The sequence below is a fragment of the Phyllostomus hastatus genome, unplaced genomic scaffold, assembly GCF_019186645.2.
Source record: "Phyllostomus hastatus isolate PE091 unplaced genomic scaffold, TTU_PhHast_1.1 phas_contig_148, whole genome shotgun sequence".
Lineage (NCBI taxonomy): Eukaryota > Metazoa > Chordata > Mammalia > Chiroptera > Phyllostomidae > Phyllostomus > Phyllostomus hastatus.
The window spans coordinates 3,363,155-3,381,213 of record NW_025333607.1 but is presented as its reverse complement, the minus strand read 5'-3'; the positions used below and the strand labels follow the sequence as shown (position 1 = coordinate 3,381,213).

The following is an 18,059-nucleotide window of genomic DNA, read 5'->3' as shown; positions in this document are numbered from 1 at the left end:
CTTCGCTTATCCCTTCCCTGACTGGTGTATGTGTCTTTGGCCTGGCCAGGAAAGGCACATGGCTTTCCCTTTCTTCTTTCCTTCCAAGCAGCAGAAAGCGCTGGTCAGAGGGAACTCTGAGCTGTAGCCAGGGCAGAGGCAAGCTTTAGAGGCATGCCACGTGCCACGCAGGGAGGAAAGAGCTCCTGCGGAGTCGAGTCACTTGCGCGTCTGTGGCCAGCCGAGGCAGGCCGCCTGCCTACAAAGGCTCCGTACACTGGTAGGCAGCTGGACAGGCCCCTAAGGGCTCCGCTCATGACCTCCTTCCAACTTTTCCTTTTGTGAGGAGGCCGAGGGGCACTGAGACCTTGCACGTTTCCTTATCGGCCGTCCTCCACCACGCTGCACTTTGATGGTGGGCAAGGCAAATCTAGCCAATCAGAAGGTGCCTCTTTTGGAAGGCAACCCTAGGCAGAGAGGCACTAAGAAAAACTTGTCCAAGCCCTCAGAGACAGCAGGAAATGAAGGCTGCATGTCACAAGGAGCTCATGGGGACTAAGGGTTCCCAGTGTTCTCCCTCTTATTGCCCCACACCTTGGGGGCTGATCGCCTCAGTGCCAGCAGGCCTCTGCACAAGGGTGATTCCATGGTGGCTGTCCTGGGCCTCCCCTTGCTCGGAGAGCCTGTCCTACATTCTGCTGCCTCCTGTAGGTCCATTGGCTAACATCGTACATAACCACCGAGTCACGGAAGTTCTCAGACATAACACCAAAAATACTGAAACTGGCCCAGGGCAGCTGGGTTGCCCAGAGTGGGGGATATGGGGGGAGGCCCACCAGAGGAAGTCACTGAACCATCTTTCCGGTTCTTAAGCAAATCTGTTCTTTGTATAAGCTAACAAGGAGTCAGCAAAAGCCCAGCCACTGTCTCCCTTCTCAAAATCCATGCGTGACTTACCTGAAGCCCTTGAACAAAAGGTCTTCCATTTGGAGCACTTGAATCTCCACCCGTGGGGACTTAATTCCTTGGTATCTCCCTTTCAACCTAGACTCGGATCTAGGAGCAGGCAGGGTAAACAGTGCAGCACGGTGTCTGGCTACAGTGACGATATCTGGCCCTAGGGAAACAGCACAGCAGGATCTGCAGATCTTCTCAAACCCAGGACGCTGACCAATTCTGTGAAACCACAAAATGCACTGGCAGCAGCCCCTCCAAAGAGATGCCCTGGTGCAAGGATTCTCCAAATTCAAACATCCAAAAACAAACCAGCAAGCAAGTAAAAGCCCAAAAGCAAAAAAACGCAAGCAAACAAACAAAAACCAACTCTAGCTTAGCCTTCCCTGAGGCTGCCTTTAAAAAGAGAGAGGACATTTAAGGGGCACGCAAGTTTAAGGTGGCATCTATTACCAACATTAAACTGAAATGGAGAATATAAGTCAAATCTGTTTTCCATTTCCTCAAGTTACGGCTTCTGTCGATTCATTTCTGTGCTCCCTTCGGACTGGGAGGCGGGCTAGTTCTCAGCTCTCGCGGGCAGAGTGTGCCGGGGCCCTGCCCGGGACTGCCTGTGGACGTTTAAACCTCGTTCGCTCTGGATTGGCCACGGCAGCAGCTCTCTGTCCCCTTCAGTGGAATCAAGTCCTTGGACCGAGTAGTGTCCTGTCTCCCACTGCAGGCCGCCTTCTGGAGAGTGTGGCTGGTCGGCCGCTCGCTCTGAGCCACGGGACACCAGTGGGAAGAACCTGGCCAGTCCTGTTTTGGCCACGAGGTGGGAAGTCCCATGGCTCTTGGCTTGCTGCTGGCGTAGAAACACGGCCTCAGACCCTTCCAGTGGGGGCTTTGCTGGAGACAAAAGGGGACCCCAGCGTAGTGTAGGTCCCTGGCACTGAGGAAATGAAGCACAACCAATCTCTTCACTTCTGTGCCGAAAGAACTGCTTGTTGTTTCCTTTCCCTCCGCCAGCTGTCGTTAAAGCACCAACACGCGGAGTGGAAGCTGCTGGCCACTGTCTCCCCGGTGAGGCCCCTGGGCGCAGGAAGAAGGAGCCGGGGCCGAGGACAGATCCAGCCCTCGGCACTGCACCGAGGCTCCAGGCGGCGTCCTGGGAGGAGGAGCTGGGGAGGGAAGAGGGGCAGGAGAGCAGGATGGGGAAGAGGAAAAAGAAATACATCGAACAGGGCATGGCCGTCCCCCATGCTTTCATTAAGAACTGGGTGTTCTCCTATCAAGTCTTGTTTTCTCAAGAAGAAAAAAGCACTTTCTGTCTATTTTCTTGGCTGGAAGCCAGAGCATATCTAGCAGATATTTACACAAGGGCCAGCCATGTATGAGAACAGGACGACCAGCTTCCCGTGGGTCACGGTCATGAGAGTCTCGTGTCCCGAGGCCCAGATGGGACACCAGGGGCCGGGGAATGGGTCTGAGATGGCCGGACACAGCATGTTGTTCAGACTCCCTCCGGTGACCAGGCCCAGGGTCTGTAAGACGCTGAAGTGGTAGAAGAAATGAGGCCAGGTGGGAGAAGCACCCACTGGACACAGCTGAGGGGCTCTGGGGTGTGGGCACCTCCTTTCCGAAGCAGGCGGATGGGTGCCGTGTAGAGCACAACGTGCCGCAGGCAGTAAATCCCCATTCAGAGGGCAGCAGCCGGGTGTTTGCTGCCGGAAACAGCACGGCCAGAGAGCACCATTCAGCACATGCATCTGTAGCCTGAAGACGACGATGTCTCCCGGACAAGGAGGGCAGGCCAGGAGAAAAATAGGCATCACGGTGACCAGGGGACAGGGGTTGAGCAGGTGGATGACTGTCTAGGTGGCAAAGCCCACCTCGGCCCCGAAGGTCAGCCACAGGGCTACTAAGAGCAGATTCTTGCTCAGGCTCTGCTTGCCTTCTTCCGACCGCTGGGCCACCTGCTGTGGCTGGCAGCCACGGCCATCCCTACCGCCCTCCTTCGTCTGCCTCAGGATGTGCTGCAAGGACACCCAGATCTTCAGCAGGGCCATGGTCAGGACCGCTGCACTTTCCAGCAGCCACTGCTGCCAGGAGAGGGAGGCAGCACAGTTGGGGCCCCACTGCCTGCAGAGCTGAGGTCCACGCCCCCATGGAGCCAGCTCAGAAGACTCTGGCAGCTGTACCAGGACATGACAGGAGGTGGTTCCCCTCAACTGCCGTGCAGGAAACAAGAGTGAGATGGAGCACAAGCTCAGAGAGTTGCTCGGTGGTGGGACCTGTGCGGAGGGCACCCCCCCACACCTGCACTCCACTCTAGACACGGGGGCACCGAGACCAGGGGAGGGGAAGCTGCATTTGAGGCCCGGGGTAAAGGGCTGGCTCTGACTTGTCCCCACGGCTGTCTGGGGGGCCCCCTGCGTTTCTCCAGTGGCCACCAATGAGGCAGGGTCCAGGAGCTGCTGGACAATTGGCCCCTCGGCCTACCACCCCGGCTCAGGCCACCTCCTGGTGGCTACACCTGGCACAGCTCCTCCTGTCTTCCTCCTTCTGTCCATTTAAGTCTTTAATTCACTTTTTGAGTGTATTTTGTGTATGGTGTAAGGAAGTAATCTAGTTTCTTCCTTCCTTTCTTTCTTTCTTTTCTTTTCTTTCTTTTTTTTTTTTTTGCATGCATCTGTTCAGTTTTCCTAACACCATTTATTGAAGAGTCTGGTCTTTTTGCCATTGTATATTCTTGGCTCCTTTGTCAAATATTAATTGCCCACATAGGTGTCTGTTTATTTCTGGGCTTTCTGTTCTGTTCTATTGATCTACATGTCTGTCTTTATGCCGGTACCATGCTGTTTTGATTACTATAGCCTTGTAGTATAGTTTGATATAGGTAGTGTCTTGTTTTGTTTTTTAATCCTGACCCAAGGACATACTGATTGATTTTAGAGAGAGGGGAAGGGAGGGAGTGACAGAGGGAGAGAAACATTGATGGATTGCTTGCTTCTCATACTGCCCCCGCTGGGGACTGAACCCACAATCTAGGCATGCAGCCTTTTAGTTTTTTTACAGGATAATGCTCCATTTAACTGAACCATACCGGCCAGGGCTCTAACTTTATTCTTCTTTCTCCAGATTGCTTTGGCTATTGGGGTCTTTCATGTTCCATATACATTTTAGGGTTATTTGTTCTAGTTCTATGAAACACCGTTGGAATTTTGATAGGGATTGCATTGAATCTATAGATGGATTTGGGTGACACGGACATTTTAATGATGTTAATTCTCCCAACCCATGAATATGATATATATGTGTCTTAATTTTTATCTTCAGTTTCTTTATTTACTGTCTTAGAGTTTTCCTAGTGCAGATGTTTTGCCTCCTTGGTTCAGTTTATCCCTAGATACTTTATTCTTTTTTATGCAGTTGTGAATGGGATTGTTTTCTTAACTTCTTTCTGAGAGTTTGTTATTGGCCTATAGAAGTGCAACCCATTTCTGAATATTAATTTAGTATTTTGCTACTTTACTGAATTTATTTATCAGTTTTAATAGGATAGCTTTTGGTGGACTCTTGAGAGTTCTTTCTGGGTAGTAACGTGTCACCTGTGGGAGGTTTCATTCGGGAAGCCTCCCCTGACTCACAGTGAAATAAAAATTGTGTCGCTCAGAAGCAGTTTATGAAAAAGTGCTTATTTACTGGGCTGTTTTTCTGTTGGGAGATGAGTTAGGCAGGTCAGTCCTTTGGATGGTACAGCAGTGCGCACTGAGTGGGAGCGAGCACTTCTCTCGTGCGAAATTCACAGCCTGCTGCAGAGGCCCCGGTGCCTGGAGCAGATGGCATCGAGGTTCACAGCACTTACGAGAAACTCCTCAGAGAACAGCCTCTCCCAGCACCCGGCACCTAAGGCCCCAGCAGGAAAAATGCTTCCTAGGAGAGCGTTGGAGTTGGCTGGGGGCCTTTTACTTTCCAGTAGTGTCGTCAGATTCAGCCGATAAGTATACACAGTGCACAGTGAGAAATTTGAGTGTCAGGTAGTCATTTCTCAATGGAAGAATGGGACATGCGTGGGGAATACTGATACTAAAAAATAATTTGCTGTTCATCTGAAATTCAGGTTTAACTGGGCATCCGGCTTTCATCTGACAGCCCTGTTGGGGAAATAGGGCCGACTGAGGCTTGGCATAGAACTTCGTGCGAGTCTCACACTTCAGCTCGTACCCAGGTCAGGATGCCGGTGGGCCTGGTGGGCAACAGCAGGAAGCAGCCTGAACAAGCCGAATGCTCACAAGAGAGAAGTTTTTGGACTTTCCTCCCACCAATCCCTGTTTTCCCTCAATTTTTTCTCTTATAGACAGCATTCAGAATTTCAGTGTTGGGATGCAACATCTTAATATTTACCTAGAATCTCCGTGAAGTCTGTGTAAATTATCAGGTGATCTTTGGAGATTCTTGAAGTTGCTGGGCACTCATTCAGCTGGTAGTTTTCATTATTGCTGGGCTGTTTTGCTTTCGGAGAAACTGTCCTGGATGTTCCAGAAGACACTGATCTTTGATGTCATCTTCGGAGGTGCAGATGAGGGCACCACAGATGGTGCACTGAGCAGTAGTAAAGATCTCTTCTTGAACTATCCAGGTGTGAATTTAGGACCAGAGTGAAAACCATGCTGTTTGTTTTGTGTTATTTTCTCATTTATTATATGTACTAGTTTTTAAACTTTCACTCTCATACTTATTTTTTCATTTAAATCATGTACTATTTGAAAAATAGGTTTTCCTATTTCTATTTCATTTCACTAGAATTTCAGATTTTATTTTTCTATAAACAAAACCTTATGAATGTGCAACTTTAGGAACCGTCTCTTCAATGTAAAGTTTGTTAGTTCGTCCACACTGAGATAGGCTGAGGTATAGAACCAATGTTCTGTATTGTCTGGAATTATTTTTCCAGCACCTAACAGACACAACACAGCTTGGGGTCTGGTTCAGTCTCGTGCGAGTAAACTGTTTACTGCCCAGGACACTCAGTTGTCAGTGAGTACAGAGCCTCCTTGCCTGCTGTCCTAACAGGACATTAAAAGGGATAACCTGAGGTATCTTTGTAATTTACTTCAGAAAAAGCACTTTTATTTCTGCCACAATGTTTTATTTACAATGTTACAGTTCTAGAAATGTGTTACTTTCAGTAGTACTGCTGCTTCTTGCTACTTTGTGCACTCTGGAAGGTGTTTACGGGTGGACCCTGTCTGACCCTGCGCCTCCACGCTCCCCCGGCCCCTCCGCACCCGGGGTCTAGCTCGGGTTCTCCCAGCGTGACTGACTGCACGTCAGACGGAGAGAACTTTTTGTGCTGTAGCTCCTTTTGAGAGACATAAGGTAATACTTTTAAAAATAGGAAATAAAATACATTACAAAGAAAATTCAGGCACGATGAAATAAAATAAAACTATTTTAAAATTATGATATAGTTGTACATTTTTTTAAGATTTTATTTATTTATTTTTAGAGAGGGAAGGGAAGTAAAAAGAGAGAAAGAGAGAAACATCAATGTGCAGTTGCTGGGGGTCATGGCCTACAACCCAGGCATGTACCCTGACTGGGAATCGAACCTGCGACACTTTGGTTCTCGGCCCGTGCTCAATCCACTGAGCTACGCCAGTCAGGGCTTAGTTGTACATATTTTTAAATCACACTAAAGAATAAGATCTGCTGATGGGCTGATCTTATTAAACTACTTTAGTAGTTATTAAACTACTAAAGTTGTGAGGTAGTGAAAAGAATAAATGACTTTTTAAGATAGTGGTGACAGTTGTAAAAGATACAAAAATACTTGATTTCTCTTAGTGAGAAGGTACTACAAACATGACCGTGGTTTGTTGCCTGGATTTATGATTGACGGGAATAGTGAGCTTTGATTAGTGTTAGTGAAAACAGTGGTTTTCCCATCTATTTCAGTTAGCTACTGATGCCTGACAGACACCCCCAAACTTGGGGCTTAAAACAACCCCTTTACAGCTCGTGAGCCTGTGTCTCCGGGATGTGGGTGGGGCGTAGTGCAGCCAGCTGGGCTGCCTCTGTCCCAGGGGACACCCAGGGCCCCTCAGGGCCTTGCAGGGCTGCGGGCTCGGGACTGTTCCTCAGCTGGGGTGCCTGAGGTTCCTCTTTCTCTCTGCACACGGCCTCGGCCTTTCACTGTTGCCGAGTGACCGGGAGCCTCTTACACAGCCTCTGGTTCCCAGGACGGTGGAAGTGGGGACTGCGATGCCTCCTGAGGCCCAGGCTTCACTCTGTCGGTTAAAGCAAGCCCCCGGCTGAGTCCGAATTCTAGAGGAGGGGAAATGCATTCCACCCGTCTGTGGGACAAGTGGCAAAGTCCCATTGCCGAGGGGCATGTGGGCTGAGAGTCACCTGTGGAAGTAATCTGCCACGACAACCTGCTGGTCACAAGTCACAGCACTTCCCCATGTGGAGCCTACTCTGCACCTGTCAGGAGTCTTGCCCCCTTTCTCGGCATTGGCCGGAAGTGCAGGGTGTCACTGTCTAAATGATTCCAGGTGCCAGCAAGGCTCCTTGGGTGCAGTTCTGGTGCAGATGCGGGGGAGGAGCCCTGGACCTGGGGACCTGTGGAGCCAGGAGCCCCCCTCCCGCCCCAGTGCAGTGTGAGAGGGACGCAGCACCGGACCAGACGTCCCTGCTCCGGAAGGGCGGTGAGGGGAAGCTCCCAGCTGCGCCTGGTCTGCACGCCCTGTGAGCCCGAGTGCCCCTTGCGTGCTGGGCTCTTCGGGACTATTCGGGCTTCCTGGAAGCGCACCTTTCCAGTACACTCGGGAGTCCTGGATGACCCCGTTCAAACTGGGATGTCTGTGGAATGAAAGCCCCGTGTGTCGTCCCTGGCTCTCAGAATGTTGAGTTGTCACACACGCCTTTCTCACCAGCCGCTGCTCCCATATGACATTTGAAACGGTGTTTAATAGTCATTTTTACTTGTGCATTAATGTTTAAAGATGAAAATCTCAAATTACTGATACCGTATTTCTTGACGTTTTTGCTCACAATTTAAAAAATGATAACCTTTGCCCTGGCTGGTGTGGTCAGTGGATTGAGTGCCGGCCTGCAAACCAAAGGGTCTCGGGTTCAGTTCCCAGTGAGCACACATGCCTGGGTTGTGGGTCAGGTTCCTGGTTGGGGGCGTGTGAGAGGCAGCCACACACTGATGTTTCTCTCTTTCTCCTTCCCTTCCCTTCTCTCTAAAAATAAATAAATAAAATCTTAAAAATATGATAACCTTTAACCTTTTAAAAAATTATTTTTGTTTTGCCCCTCAACATTTTATTTTTTTAAAGATTTTATTTATTTTTAGGATAGGGGAAGGGAGTAAGAAAAAGAGGGAGAGAAACATCCATGCGTGAGAGATACGTGGTTGGGTGCCTCTTGTGTGCCCCCAACCAGGGGCCAGACCTGCAACCCAGGATGTGCCCTGTCTGGGAATTGAACCAGCAACATTTTGGTTCTCAGGCCAGCACTCAGTCCACTGAGCCACACCAGCCAGGGCTGCCCCTCAACATTTCTCAATCTGTCTTTGGAAGCAGTTAAGGTTTGGTTGTCTCTACTGTGCAGGTCTGGTCTACACGAATGCAGACACCAGGTTCCGAGGCGGTGATGCTAAGTTCTTGCTCTTTACACGCCAGCCTGGGTCACACCGTGTCCTTCAAGCCCACACCCAGCAGTGCAATGTTCATGGGTGGATAGAGCCAGACGGTTAGGTGGACACATCCAACCTTGTTTAATGTGGCAGGGTTCTTTTTCTGGGAGGGTTCAGCATGTTAAGTTGTCACCAGTGGTGGCTGCCAATCACTGTTTCTGTGCTAATTCAAGCCCGTGGCTTCTTCCAGAAACAGGCAGAGGCTCTTTCCCTCCCCTTGAGTCCAGGTGGCCGGTGCCTGGCTTCCACCAGTGAGGTTGTGGCAGTTCTGGCGTGAAGAGGCCGTGCAGTTTCTCTTTGCACTCTGGGAAGCCTGTTGCCCCCCAAGACGTCTAAAGCCCGTGCTGGGAAGAGTGGCCCGGCAGCCCCAGGTGCCCTCGCCCTCGCCCAGGTGCAAGGACCCGAGGGGAGCCCTCTCAGCTGGTTCCTTCTCTGCCACCTCCCAGCTCGAGGCGGACACAGTGACTCTGGTGGCAGTCACAGCAGACAGGACTCGGCTGAGCCAGCTCGCCCCCGGAGCTGTGAGAAAATGCAGGTGGTTGTTTCAGACCACTGTGCCCTGGGGTAGTTTTTAGGTAACAGTAGGTAATTGGGACAGATAACTTCATACTGAGGGGTTGTGTGACTTTGCCCTGCTTACGTTTATAACCATATTTTCGACATTCATACGACGGAGTGGCATTGTCAGTGGTGGCGACAGCATGTGCCACAGGAGCCCGTCAAACAAGCGTGGGAGTTACTGCTTTAGAGTCAGGCCTCTGGCTTGTCCCAGAGTTTCAAAGTAGATGGGTGTATTTTTAACAATATATTAAATGTGTAGCTGTAACGGTCATGCCAGGCAATATTATGGTGGCTTATATATTGTTACACTTATTTAATCCTGGTAAGTAGCCGCATTTGGTAGGGCTTTATAAACGGGGAAACTGAGGCTGAGAATGTGAATTCGGCTGCCTGAGGTCACGCAGCTGGTAAGTCACAGAGCCCCGGACCCACGGTCACCAGCTCCACCCCTGCTGCCCCACCCTTCTCTCAGCCTCCTCCCACTTCAGGAGTGAGCGTGCTAGCCAGGATTTTAGCGTAAGGACTGTGTTTAACCCCACAGAGTAAGCCAGGGCAGGAGTGTGGGAAAGGACAGCGCACTGGCAGTCAGAACGCGCTTTGGGTGCTGGCTGGGAGACCGGTGTAACCGTGGGCCCCAGCGTCCCTGCGACACAGGGCGGACCAGTGAGTGCTGCTGAAGGGGGGCTCAGGCCCGCCCACCCCAGAGCGCTGCTGGGAGTGAGCAGGCTCCTGGGCCCCGCCCCGCCCCGCCCCAGGGTCCGCATCCCCGCGTGGGTCCCGGCAGGTTCAGCTACCAAGTGTTCCAGGCAGCTTCCGGTGGCCAGCGACCCTCCGAGGCCACAACAGACGCAGCGCCTGATTTTGCTGCGGCGGCGGAGGATTCCACTTCCCGCGCGGCCAGCTCCCCCTCCCCCCTGGGTTACTGCAGCAGCAGTCAGGCCTGGAGCTCGCCACCCGAAGGCACTCCCTTTCGGTCGGCTCCCCTCGGACGCTGCCGCCCCCTCGTCCCCCGCCCTCGCTCTCAGGGCTGCACGCCCCGCCCCTCCGGCCACCTCTAGTTCGGGCTCAGCCGCCGCCTGCAGGCGTTTGTAGCACCGGACACGTTTGTCCCCCTCGTCACTGTCACCGGCGCCCGCACGCGCCTCTCTGGGAGTCCGTTCTCACCTGTGTCGCTTCCAGCGTTTGGGGGTCGCGTTCCTTTCACCGTCGGGTCCTCTCCATGGACCCACTTCCCAGAAGAAAATGTATCTATGGTTGTATTGGCAACATTTATCGGTAATACCAGTTTCATCATAGTATGGTGACTTCTAGGAAGGTTCGAAGCCAAAAGAATGCTTCTGATACGATTTTTGGCCGTTTATGTGCGTCGTCATTTATTCTCTAAAGTGATCATGTGATAGTGGTGACACTCACCCCTGTTTTATGGGGCACGCTTGGACTCCCCGGAAAGACACCGTCGTGGCCGTGATGTGTTGCTGAGCGCGGAGTTTAATGGTCTCGGGACCTATCCTGAGTGTCCTGGGAAGCCTGTGATGGCAGAGTGGTCGTTACACACGGCAGTACCATTCCTGTTGCTGTTAAACCCTGCTGCAGATTATTATCAGAAATTTCAATAAAACCTGAATATAAATTGTGGTGAGATATTCTGTATTTCTGTGGAATTGTCCTCGCCTGCTGTATTTTAGCCTTATAGTTAAGCGTTTAAAATGGATTTAGTTCAAGCTGTCATTTGAAAGAGTTTGTACTTAACCCTCTCGCCCACAAATGTTTTCGTCTCTCCATACCCTTTTCTCATCCTCATCCGTCTGCCAAGGAGAGTCCTCTGTGGTTGTGTCACGCACAGTTGGGTCCAGTTTTTAGAAATCTCAGTATCTTGTCATTTTGTTTAGTATTACTGTTAGAATTTTTAATCTGTCTGGTTCACTTAATGTTCTCCACTCAGCTGGGCATTTTCGGTTTCCAGAGTTCCTCAAGTACGAACAAATGCCATTACACAGAATCTTTGTAAGTGCAGTTTTGTTTTCATTTTTAAATTGCTGCCTGCTGACAGATTCCCAGGAGTGTGATGATGTAATCAAAACAAACCCAACCTTGCAGTCTTTAAGGTGCTAACGATTTTTCTTCATTTTTTGTGTGTTTTGTTGAAAATAGTTTCATTATTTAGATTTTCATTTCTTAGTCATTGGCAAGGTAAAGCTTTCCCCCATGAGTTGATACGTCTGTTTACTCTTATGTGAATTGTCTGTTCCATGTACTTCCTCTGTTTAACCTGTTGGGATTTGTTTACATGCTTGCATAAGCTCACAATCCTTTGTAATCATTTGTACCGACTATATACTTTTTTAGTATATTATTTTACCTCTTATGTAGATATTTTATTATTTTTTTAAGATTTTATCTATTTTTAGAGATAGAGGAGGGCAAGGAGAAAGAAACATCAATGTGTGGTTGCCTCTCGTGCGCCCCCTGCTGGGGACCTGGCCCGCAACCCAGGCATGCGCTCCAGATGGGGAATCAAATCAGCGACTCTGGTTCACAGGCCCACACCGAATCCAACAGAGTCACCTCAACCAGGGCTCTACGCAGATTTTGATTTCTTAGCACACAGAAAGTTTTGAAATTCTTTAGAACACTGCATTTATGGCCATTGTCTATGGATGATATTTTTTCTTTTTGAAATTATATAATTGCTTCCTGGCTGGTGTGGCTCAGTGGATTGAGTGCCAGCCTGTGAACCAAAAGGTCACCGGTTCAGTTCCCAGTCAGGGCACATGCCTGGGCTGCAGGCCGGGTGGCTGGTTGGGGGTGTGCGAGAGGCAACCAACTGATGTTTCTCTTACACATCGATATTTCTCTCCCTCTCTTTCTCCCTCCCTTCCCCTCTCTCTAAAAGTAAGTAAAATCTTTTTAAAAAACTTACATGATTGCTTTTGTTTGCTAATATATTTGTAAATAAATTTATGAATGCAGATATTTACATCCGTGACGGTTTACAAGGGATTTTTGCACGTGCCATCTTAGTAAGTGTCTCCGTGGATATTTACAAAGCTCCCTTTCTCTCCCTCCAGCCACCCCACAGGAGGGTCCTTCATTCGTCCCAACAAGGCCAACTTTGGAGTAGACTTTCTCACTGCAGTTGAGAACCGCTATGTGTTAAAAGATGGACCAGAGGAAGACGGAAAAGAGCAAATTGTGAAAATTGCAAATAGACCCGTGGAAACGATTGGTTTTGACTCTATTAGAAAACAGCAAAGGTAAGTGGGGCTGATGGTGGAAGAGCGGGCCCTCAGCCCCACCCGGGCTCCGGAGCACGTTCTGCGAGCGTGCGGGCGCCCGGGCGCCCGGGGCCTCACAGCCTCACTGCCCTGTGCTTCCCGCGCAGACGGCAGTGGGAATCGCAGGAACCCGAGGGTCAAATGCACAGGGAAAGTAAAACCCTCACTTCAGCTCAGGGCTGTTGGACTGTTCTAGATTGGAATTAAAAGATTGATTTGCCCATTATTAATATTGATACCATGCTGTCTGATGTCGACTAAATATTAAGTAAGCAAGGTTGGCACTCTGGTCCTCTTGTATTTTGTGGTGGTGTTTCTAGCTGGTTGATGTCCCAAAAGGAGACAGAAGTGTACCTGGTTACCTGTGCTAGGTCGCTGCACACCCCCTTGTCACCTTTGCCCCACCCCAGACCTACTGAGGCAGAATACCCTGGTCTCTTGCTCCTAAGCGCCCCAAATTACTGTGTAGCCATTTGAAGGGCATGAGATAAAGCATTTTAAAACTGCTGATTCCTGTCTCTGTTCTCAGAAATCTATACTGATTCTCTGTAGAAGCCCAGTGTTCATTCTGATGAGCCGTCTGACTCAGGGAGAGTAAAGGCTGATGTTCACATGAAAACTCAGCAGCCCAAGAACCTTCCAGGGGTTAGCGATGGTGGGTGCTGTGGTTTGACCTGACCCAGATGAAGTGTCCCAGTAGTGACCCCTGGTGGCCACTGTGGAAAGTGGATTTGCAGCTGCTAGGCACAGGCCTGCAATCTTATCTTTGTAAAGAGTTAAAAACTGGTTTTGTTCAAAGTATTGTTCCTTTGTTATCTTTTGGCTGTTTCTGTTATTATTAACTTTCATACTATGGCTGGTGTGTGGCTCAGTGGCTTGAGTGCCAGCCTGTGGACCAAAAGGTCACCAGTTTGATTCCCAGTCAGGGCACACGCCTGGGTTGCGGGCCAGGTACCCAGTAGGGGGCACAAGAGAGGCAACCACACACAGAAGTTGCCCTCTCTTTCTCCTTTCCCCTCTCTCTAAAAATAAATAAATAAAATCTTTTTAAAAAAGATTTAGGGTTGGGGCAGGGGTGCGTGGTGGGTTGAAAATGGAGACAACTGTACTTGAATAGTAAAAAGAGATTTAAAATAATGCAGAATTTAAAGTGTACATAGGGACAATGTGTAAGAATAAATTCATATCTTGATAGCTCTGCTTTTTAGCATAGATGACCAGTATTTAAAAAACTTCAATAAATCATGATTTCTAAAAAAGCAACAACTTGATTGTTTGTTAATTACAAAACAGTATACATTGTTGAAAATTTAGAAGATTGAATAAAAGAAAGTCACAACTAATGCCACCATCAAGAGATAATGGTCATGAATGGCTCATTGCTTTACTTTTTCCCATTTAAGATGCAAATGTTTAAGTATCTTTTACCCTAAAAGGTGCCCTTTATTTTTCTTATTGATTAATCTCTTTCAAAGAGTACCATGGGCTGTGTGAATATTAACAAATTGCAAACACATTTTCCTTCCCTAGTTTATGGACAATGCATAGTTCTTGAATTTTTCTGGCGAGTGACCTTCTTACTTGAATGTCACTGTCTTCAGTAAAGAGCGAGTGAACTCTTGGAAGGAACCCGACTCTGGCGTCAGGCTGGGTTCCGGGTCTGCTGAGCCACTTGCCAGCCCACACGAGTTAGAGCTGATGTCCTAAGCCTCGGCTTCCTCGTTTACAAGTTGTCTCCTAAGCTGTTGGAGCTGCTGTGAGTAACAAGCAAGGTGGTGCCAAGCAGGGCGCTCGTCACCAGTAGGGCGGGCAGCCTCCAGCTGGCCAGCTTTGAGGTTGTAGCTCTAAGAAAAGACTCAAAGGAGCCAAAACCAATAGAATCTATTCTGTGTGGCTTCTCCCGGAGGTGGCTTTGGCTCTGGACTGCCGTCTGTGTTGAGACGGGGGCCCCTGAGTTTGTACCCTGTGTTTCTGGCACTGCAGCGAACCCCCTGGGCACAGCAGGATATTTTTAATTGTAGAGGGAAACAGTGACATCTGTCGGACACTGTGCAGACTTGTCCTTTGAGGTGGTTCCCAGTTTCATGATACTCCCACCATGCCTTTCGGTGGTGGCACGTTCCTGCCAAGCTGGGCAGACAGCGCCGGTGAAAAGCTGGCCCCTCCGGAGCTCACCCTGCAGCAGGAAGTGGGGCTGGTGGTGGGCGGTCTGATCCCGGTGAGGGAGTTGTGTGCTCGGTGCCTTCCCTGAGCGTGATGGCCTCCCTTTCACCCACATTGTAGCAGGTGTCAGAATTTCCTTCCTTTTTTCAAAAAAAAGATTTTTATTTATTTATTTTCAGAGAGGGGGAAGGGAGGGAGAAAGAGAGGCAGAGAAACATCAGTGTGTGGTTGCCATTCACGTGTGCCTCCTCACCGGGAACCTGGTCCGCAACCCAGGCATGTGCCCCCACTGGGAACCGAACCAGTGACCCTTCCGTTGCAGGCTGGCACTCAGTCCACTGAGCCACACCAGCCAGAATTTTCTTCCTTTTTATGGCTGAATAACAGTATTCCATTTATCTGCTTCTTCACTGATGGACACTCGGGTTGCTTCCGCCCTCTGGCTATTGTGAGTGATGCTGCTGTGACCTTGGGTGGACCTCACAGCATTAGGCAGACATGAACTCTGTAGCAGAGAGGGGCTCACTCGCCCCTCACTAGAGAAGGTGGTGGAGCTGGGACTTCAACTCAGGCAGTCTGGCTCCAGCTTCTGTGTTCCAGACACTGTCGGGCCCTGTAACACGTGAGCTGTCTTAATAAATAGAAAACACAGACTCTCTAGACTGAGCAGTGGCTTCTGAGGGTATCCGGGAAGCTGCAGCTCCACGCGGTCCAGGCTGGGTCCTGGAGAGCCTTCCACACGTGAGTGCGAGAAGCACGTGCTGTTGGGAATCATGTAAACACCCGCTGAGGAAGGAGCAGACGCAGTCACCGTGGTCTGTTCGGAGAGTGAGTGTACGAGGTGTGGAAGCGCACGCTCCAGGGGCCGTGTGCTGCCGCCACGGCGAAGTCACTGCTGAACAATGTGCTGTGGATAGAGCGCGGAACTGGTGGAAGGCTCCATTTATGTCACGTTCCACAATGTACAAAAATAGCCTCATCGTTTAGGGATGTGGAAATAGTGACACTACTGAGAAATGCGTAAGGTTAAACAAACACCAAGTGCAGCGCCCTAGTCACTTGTGGGGGGCGTGTGGGGTTTGCCATGGAAAGGGACAGAGGACTTCAGTCGCCTGTGTAGTGTTCGCAGCACTTTATTTCTTAAGTTGGCGGGTGGGTCCTGGTGTTTGTTATTCTTGGTACCTTGTCGTGTATCAGACGCGTTTTCATTTTTTGAAGGGCCCGTGGGAAGCGCGCATGTTTCTATAATATGTGAACTATGTGTTTTTCACGCAGCCAGCTGAGCACGTTGCAAGAAATTTCTCTGAGGAAATGCGCTGTATGTTGTGCCGGGGACAAAGGAGCCATTGCCAAAGCGTGTCCCAGTATCCTTTCAGTGATAACTCACGGCTGCACCCTGGCCGAGGTTCGACACCTGTGCGGACACCGCCTGTCGGCCACCCCGTGTCCATGGTCCCTGGCCTCCTTCCTGACCACAGCCCAGCTTACCTGGGGCAGCCGCTGCCCAGATATGTCATGTGCGTTTCGAGGCCCCTCTGCTCTCGGGCAAGGCAGTGATGACCCCTGGCCAGTGAGGTGTGAAGGGGCCTCCGGATGGGACTCCTTGAGAGGGGGCCACCGGGGCCAGCTCCTGCCTATCGCCCGTGCCTCCCGCCTGGCCCCCGGCGCAGACAGAGCACGCGGGCTCGGCCCCGTGAACACGGTGTCAGGGCGGACGGGGCCCGGGCAGCAGAGGGCAGAGGAGGAGCAAGTCCCGAGTCCCAGGCCAGTGTCCCGGGGTCACCGCACCTGCCCAGCGGCCTTGTGAGCGAGGAAGTAAACTCTTCCCTTTAGTGAGGTTCCCATCTCACGCAGCTGAGTTGGTTTTGTTAAAATACCTCAAAACAGGTTTTTCCAAAGTTTGTCATCTCTCTCCTCTGCTGTCCATTATAAGGGGTCCCCCCCATATACTGCTTTATGCCCACAACTAAAATACAGGAGGTAAGCCTTTCCTTATGGAGCCAGAGAGGAAGTGCTTCAGGCCTGTGGCCTCGTGGGGCATCATGTAGATACTTAAGTGACCACCTTCAGGGAGACCCTTTAAAAATGTGGATGTCCTCCCAGCCCAGGGCCGTGTCACAGCAGGCGGGCGGCGGGCACAGCCCCGGTTTGTGGCCAGGCCGAGCGGTTTCCCCCCCTCGCCCCCCTTCTTCCTGGTCTCGTCACAGACCTTCCCAGTTGTACCTGCTGGGCGTCCCCTCTGTCCAGCCAGCCCCGGGCTGGGATGGACGGCATCCTTTCGATGATAACCTGCTTTCTGTGTGTTTTATCGGTCCCGGCATCTCGGAGCTAAGAAGAGGGTCTGGGGTTGGGGCCGCCTTGCGTTCGACCTGCATTTGGTCAGCTGCCTGAGGCTGCAGTTACTAGCTCTCCGTGCCCGTTTTCTTCATGAAAAAGGAGACCCACACGGCACCAAGTGGTTGCCCGGCCCTGGCCCATAGCTGCACCTGCCGCAGTTCCATCTCGGTTCTCCCTCTGCCTTCTCCTGTGCAGAGCAGTGGAGCGCCCACCGACCGACCACACGGGGTGGGCCCGCTCCTGCTTGTGTCCAGCCCAGACCCAACCAGTTAGCCCTGCTTTCCTGCCGGGACCTGGGCCGGGCCTTTCTCACCTCTGGAGGGCCCTCCGTGGTCCAGTCCAGGGAGCCCCCGCCCCCTTCCTGCTCCATCTCCCCTCCCTGTGGTCTGTTGCTTGTTACGTGAACACAGCGACCTTTGAGAGGCTGGGTCCGACCCCAGCACTGGCTCCACGTCCCGCACCTCCCGCTTGAGGCAGAGACCGGCAAACTCATTAGTCATCTGTTAGCGGTCCGCAGGCCCCCGTGGTCCGGCCTGGCCCCTGCTGCCGGTGTGAGCGCAGCTCCAGCCCCTGCGCAGGCCCGCCATTGTGTCCTCAGGGCCTTCGCTTGTGCCGTTCCCTCTGCCCGGATACTCTTCTTCGCATCGGCAGGCCCTCGTTGCCTTCGGTTCCCTGCTCAGAGGTCACCTTAGTGGGGAAGGCGGTCTTCTCTGGTCCCGTCTGCAGGTCACCCGTGCCTCCTCTCCTGCCCGCTATGCTCGGGGCAACGAGCATGTGTCCACCTGGCAAGTCTGGACGGCTCCCCACTGAGAGCTGGCTGTGCTCGCCACCGGGCTGCGGCCCCCAGTGGTCACTTGTGGGACGGACAGGGAGTGCGAGTCCCCTTTAGCTGGTCCAGCCCTGCTCCAAGCTTCTCTTCATCTCTCGGCCCCGGGGGTTTTGCTCAGCTGTGTCCCTCCCTGATGGCGCTGCCACCACTCCTCGCTAGCATTCGGCCCAGGTGCCTTTCTCTTTCTGTCCTGCTTGACGCTTCCCTGAGTCCCTGTACCAGTGGGTGTCAGCGACTTCATCCGGTCTTCAGGAGACCCTCGGGATGCCCGCAT

At 51.3% G+C, this 18,059-nt stretch overlaps 1 protein-coding gene and 1 pseudogene across 4 annotated transcripts in view; one reads left to right on the top strand and one right to left on the bottom strand.

Annotated features, from left to right (window-relative positions):
• TBCE (tubulin folding cofactor E) overlaps nt 1–18,059 on the top strand; it is a 60,559-nt gene that overhangs the window by 30,704 nt on the left and 11,796 nt on the right. For all 4 annotated transcript variants that reach the window (XM_045859794.1, XM_045859783.1, XM_045859803.1 and 1 more), the window contains 2 exons: nt 12,250–12,435; nt 15,895–15,983. In XM_045859794.1, coding sequence (XP_045715750.1) covers nt 12,250–12,435; nt 15,895–15,983 — 275 coding nt within the window. The remainder of the gene's footprint in view (nt 1–12,249; nt 12,436–15,894; nt 15,984–18,059) is intronic.
• LOC123833241 lies at nt 1,493–3,121 on the bottom strand (annotated as a pseudogene).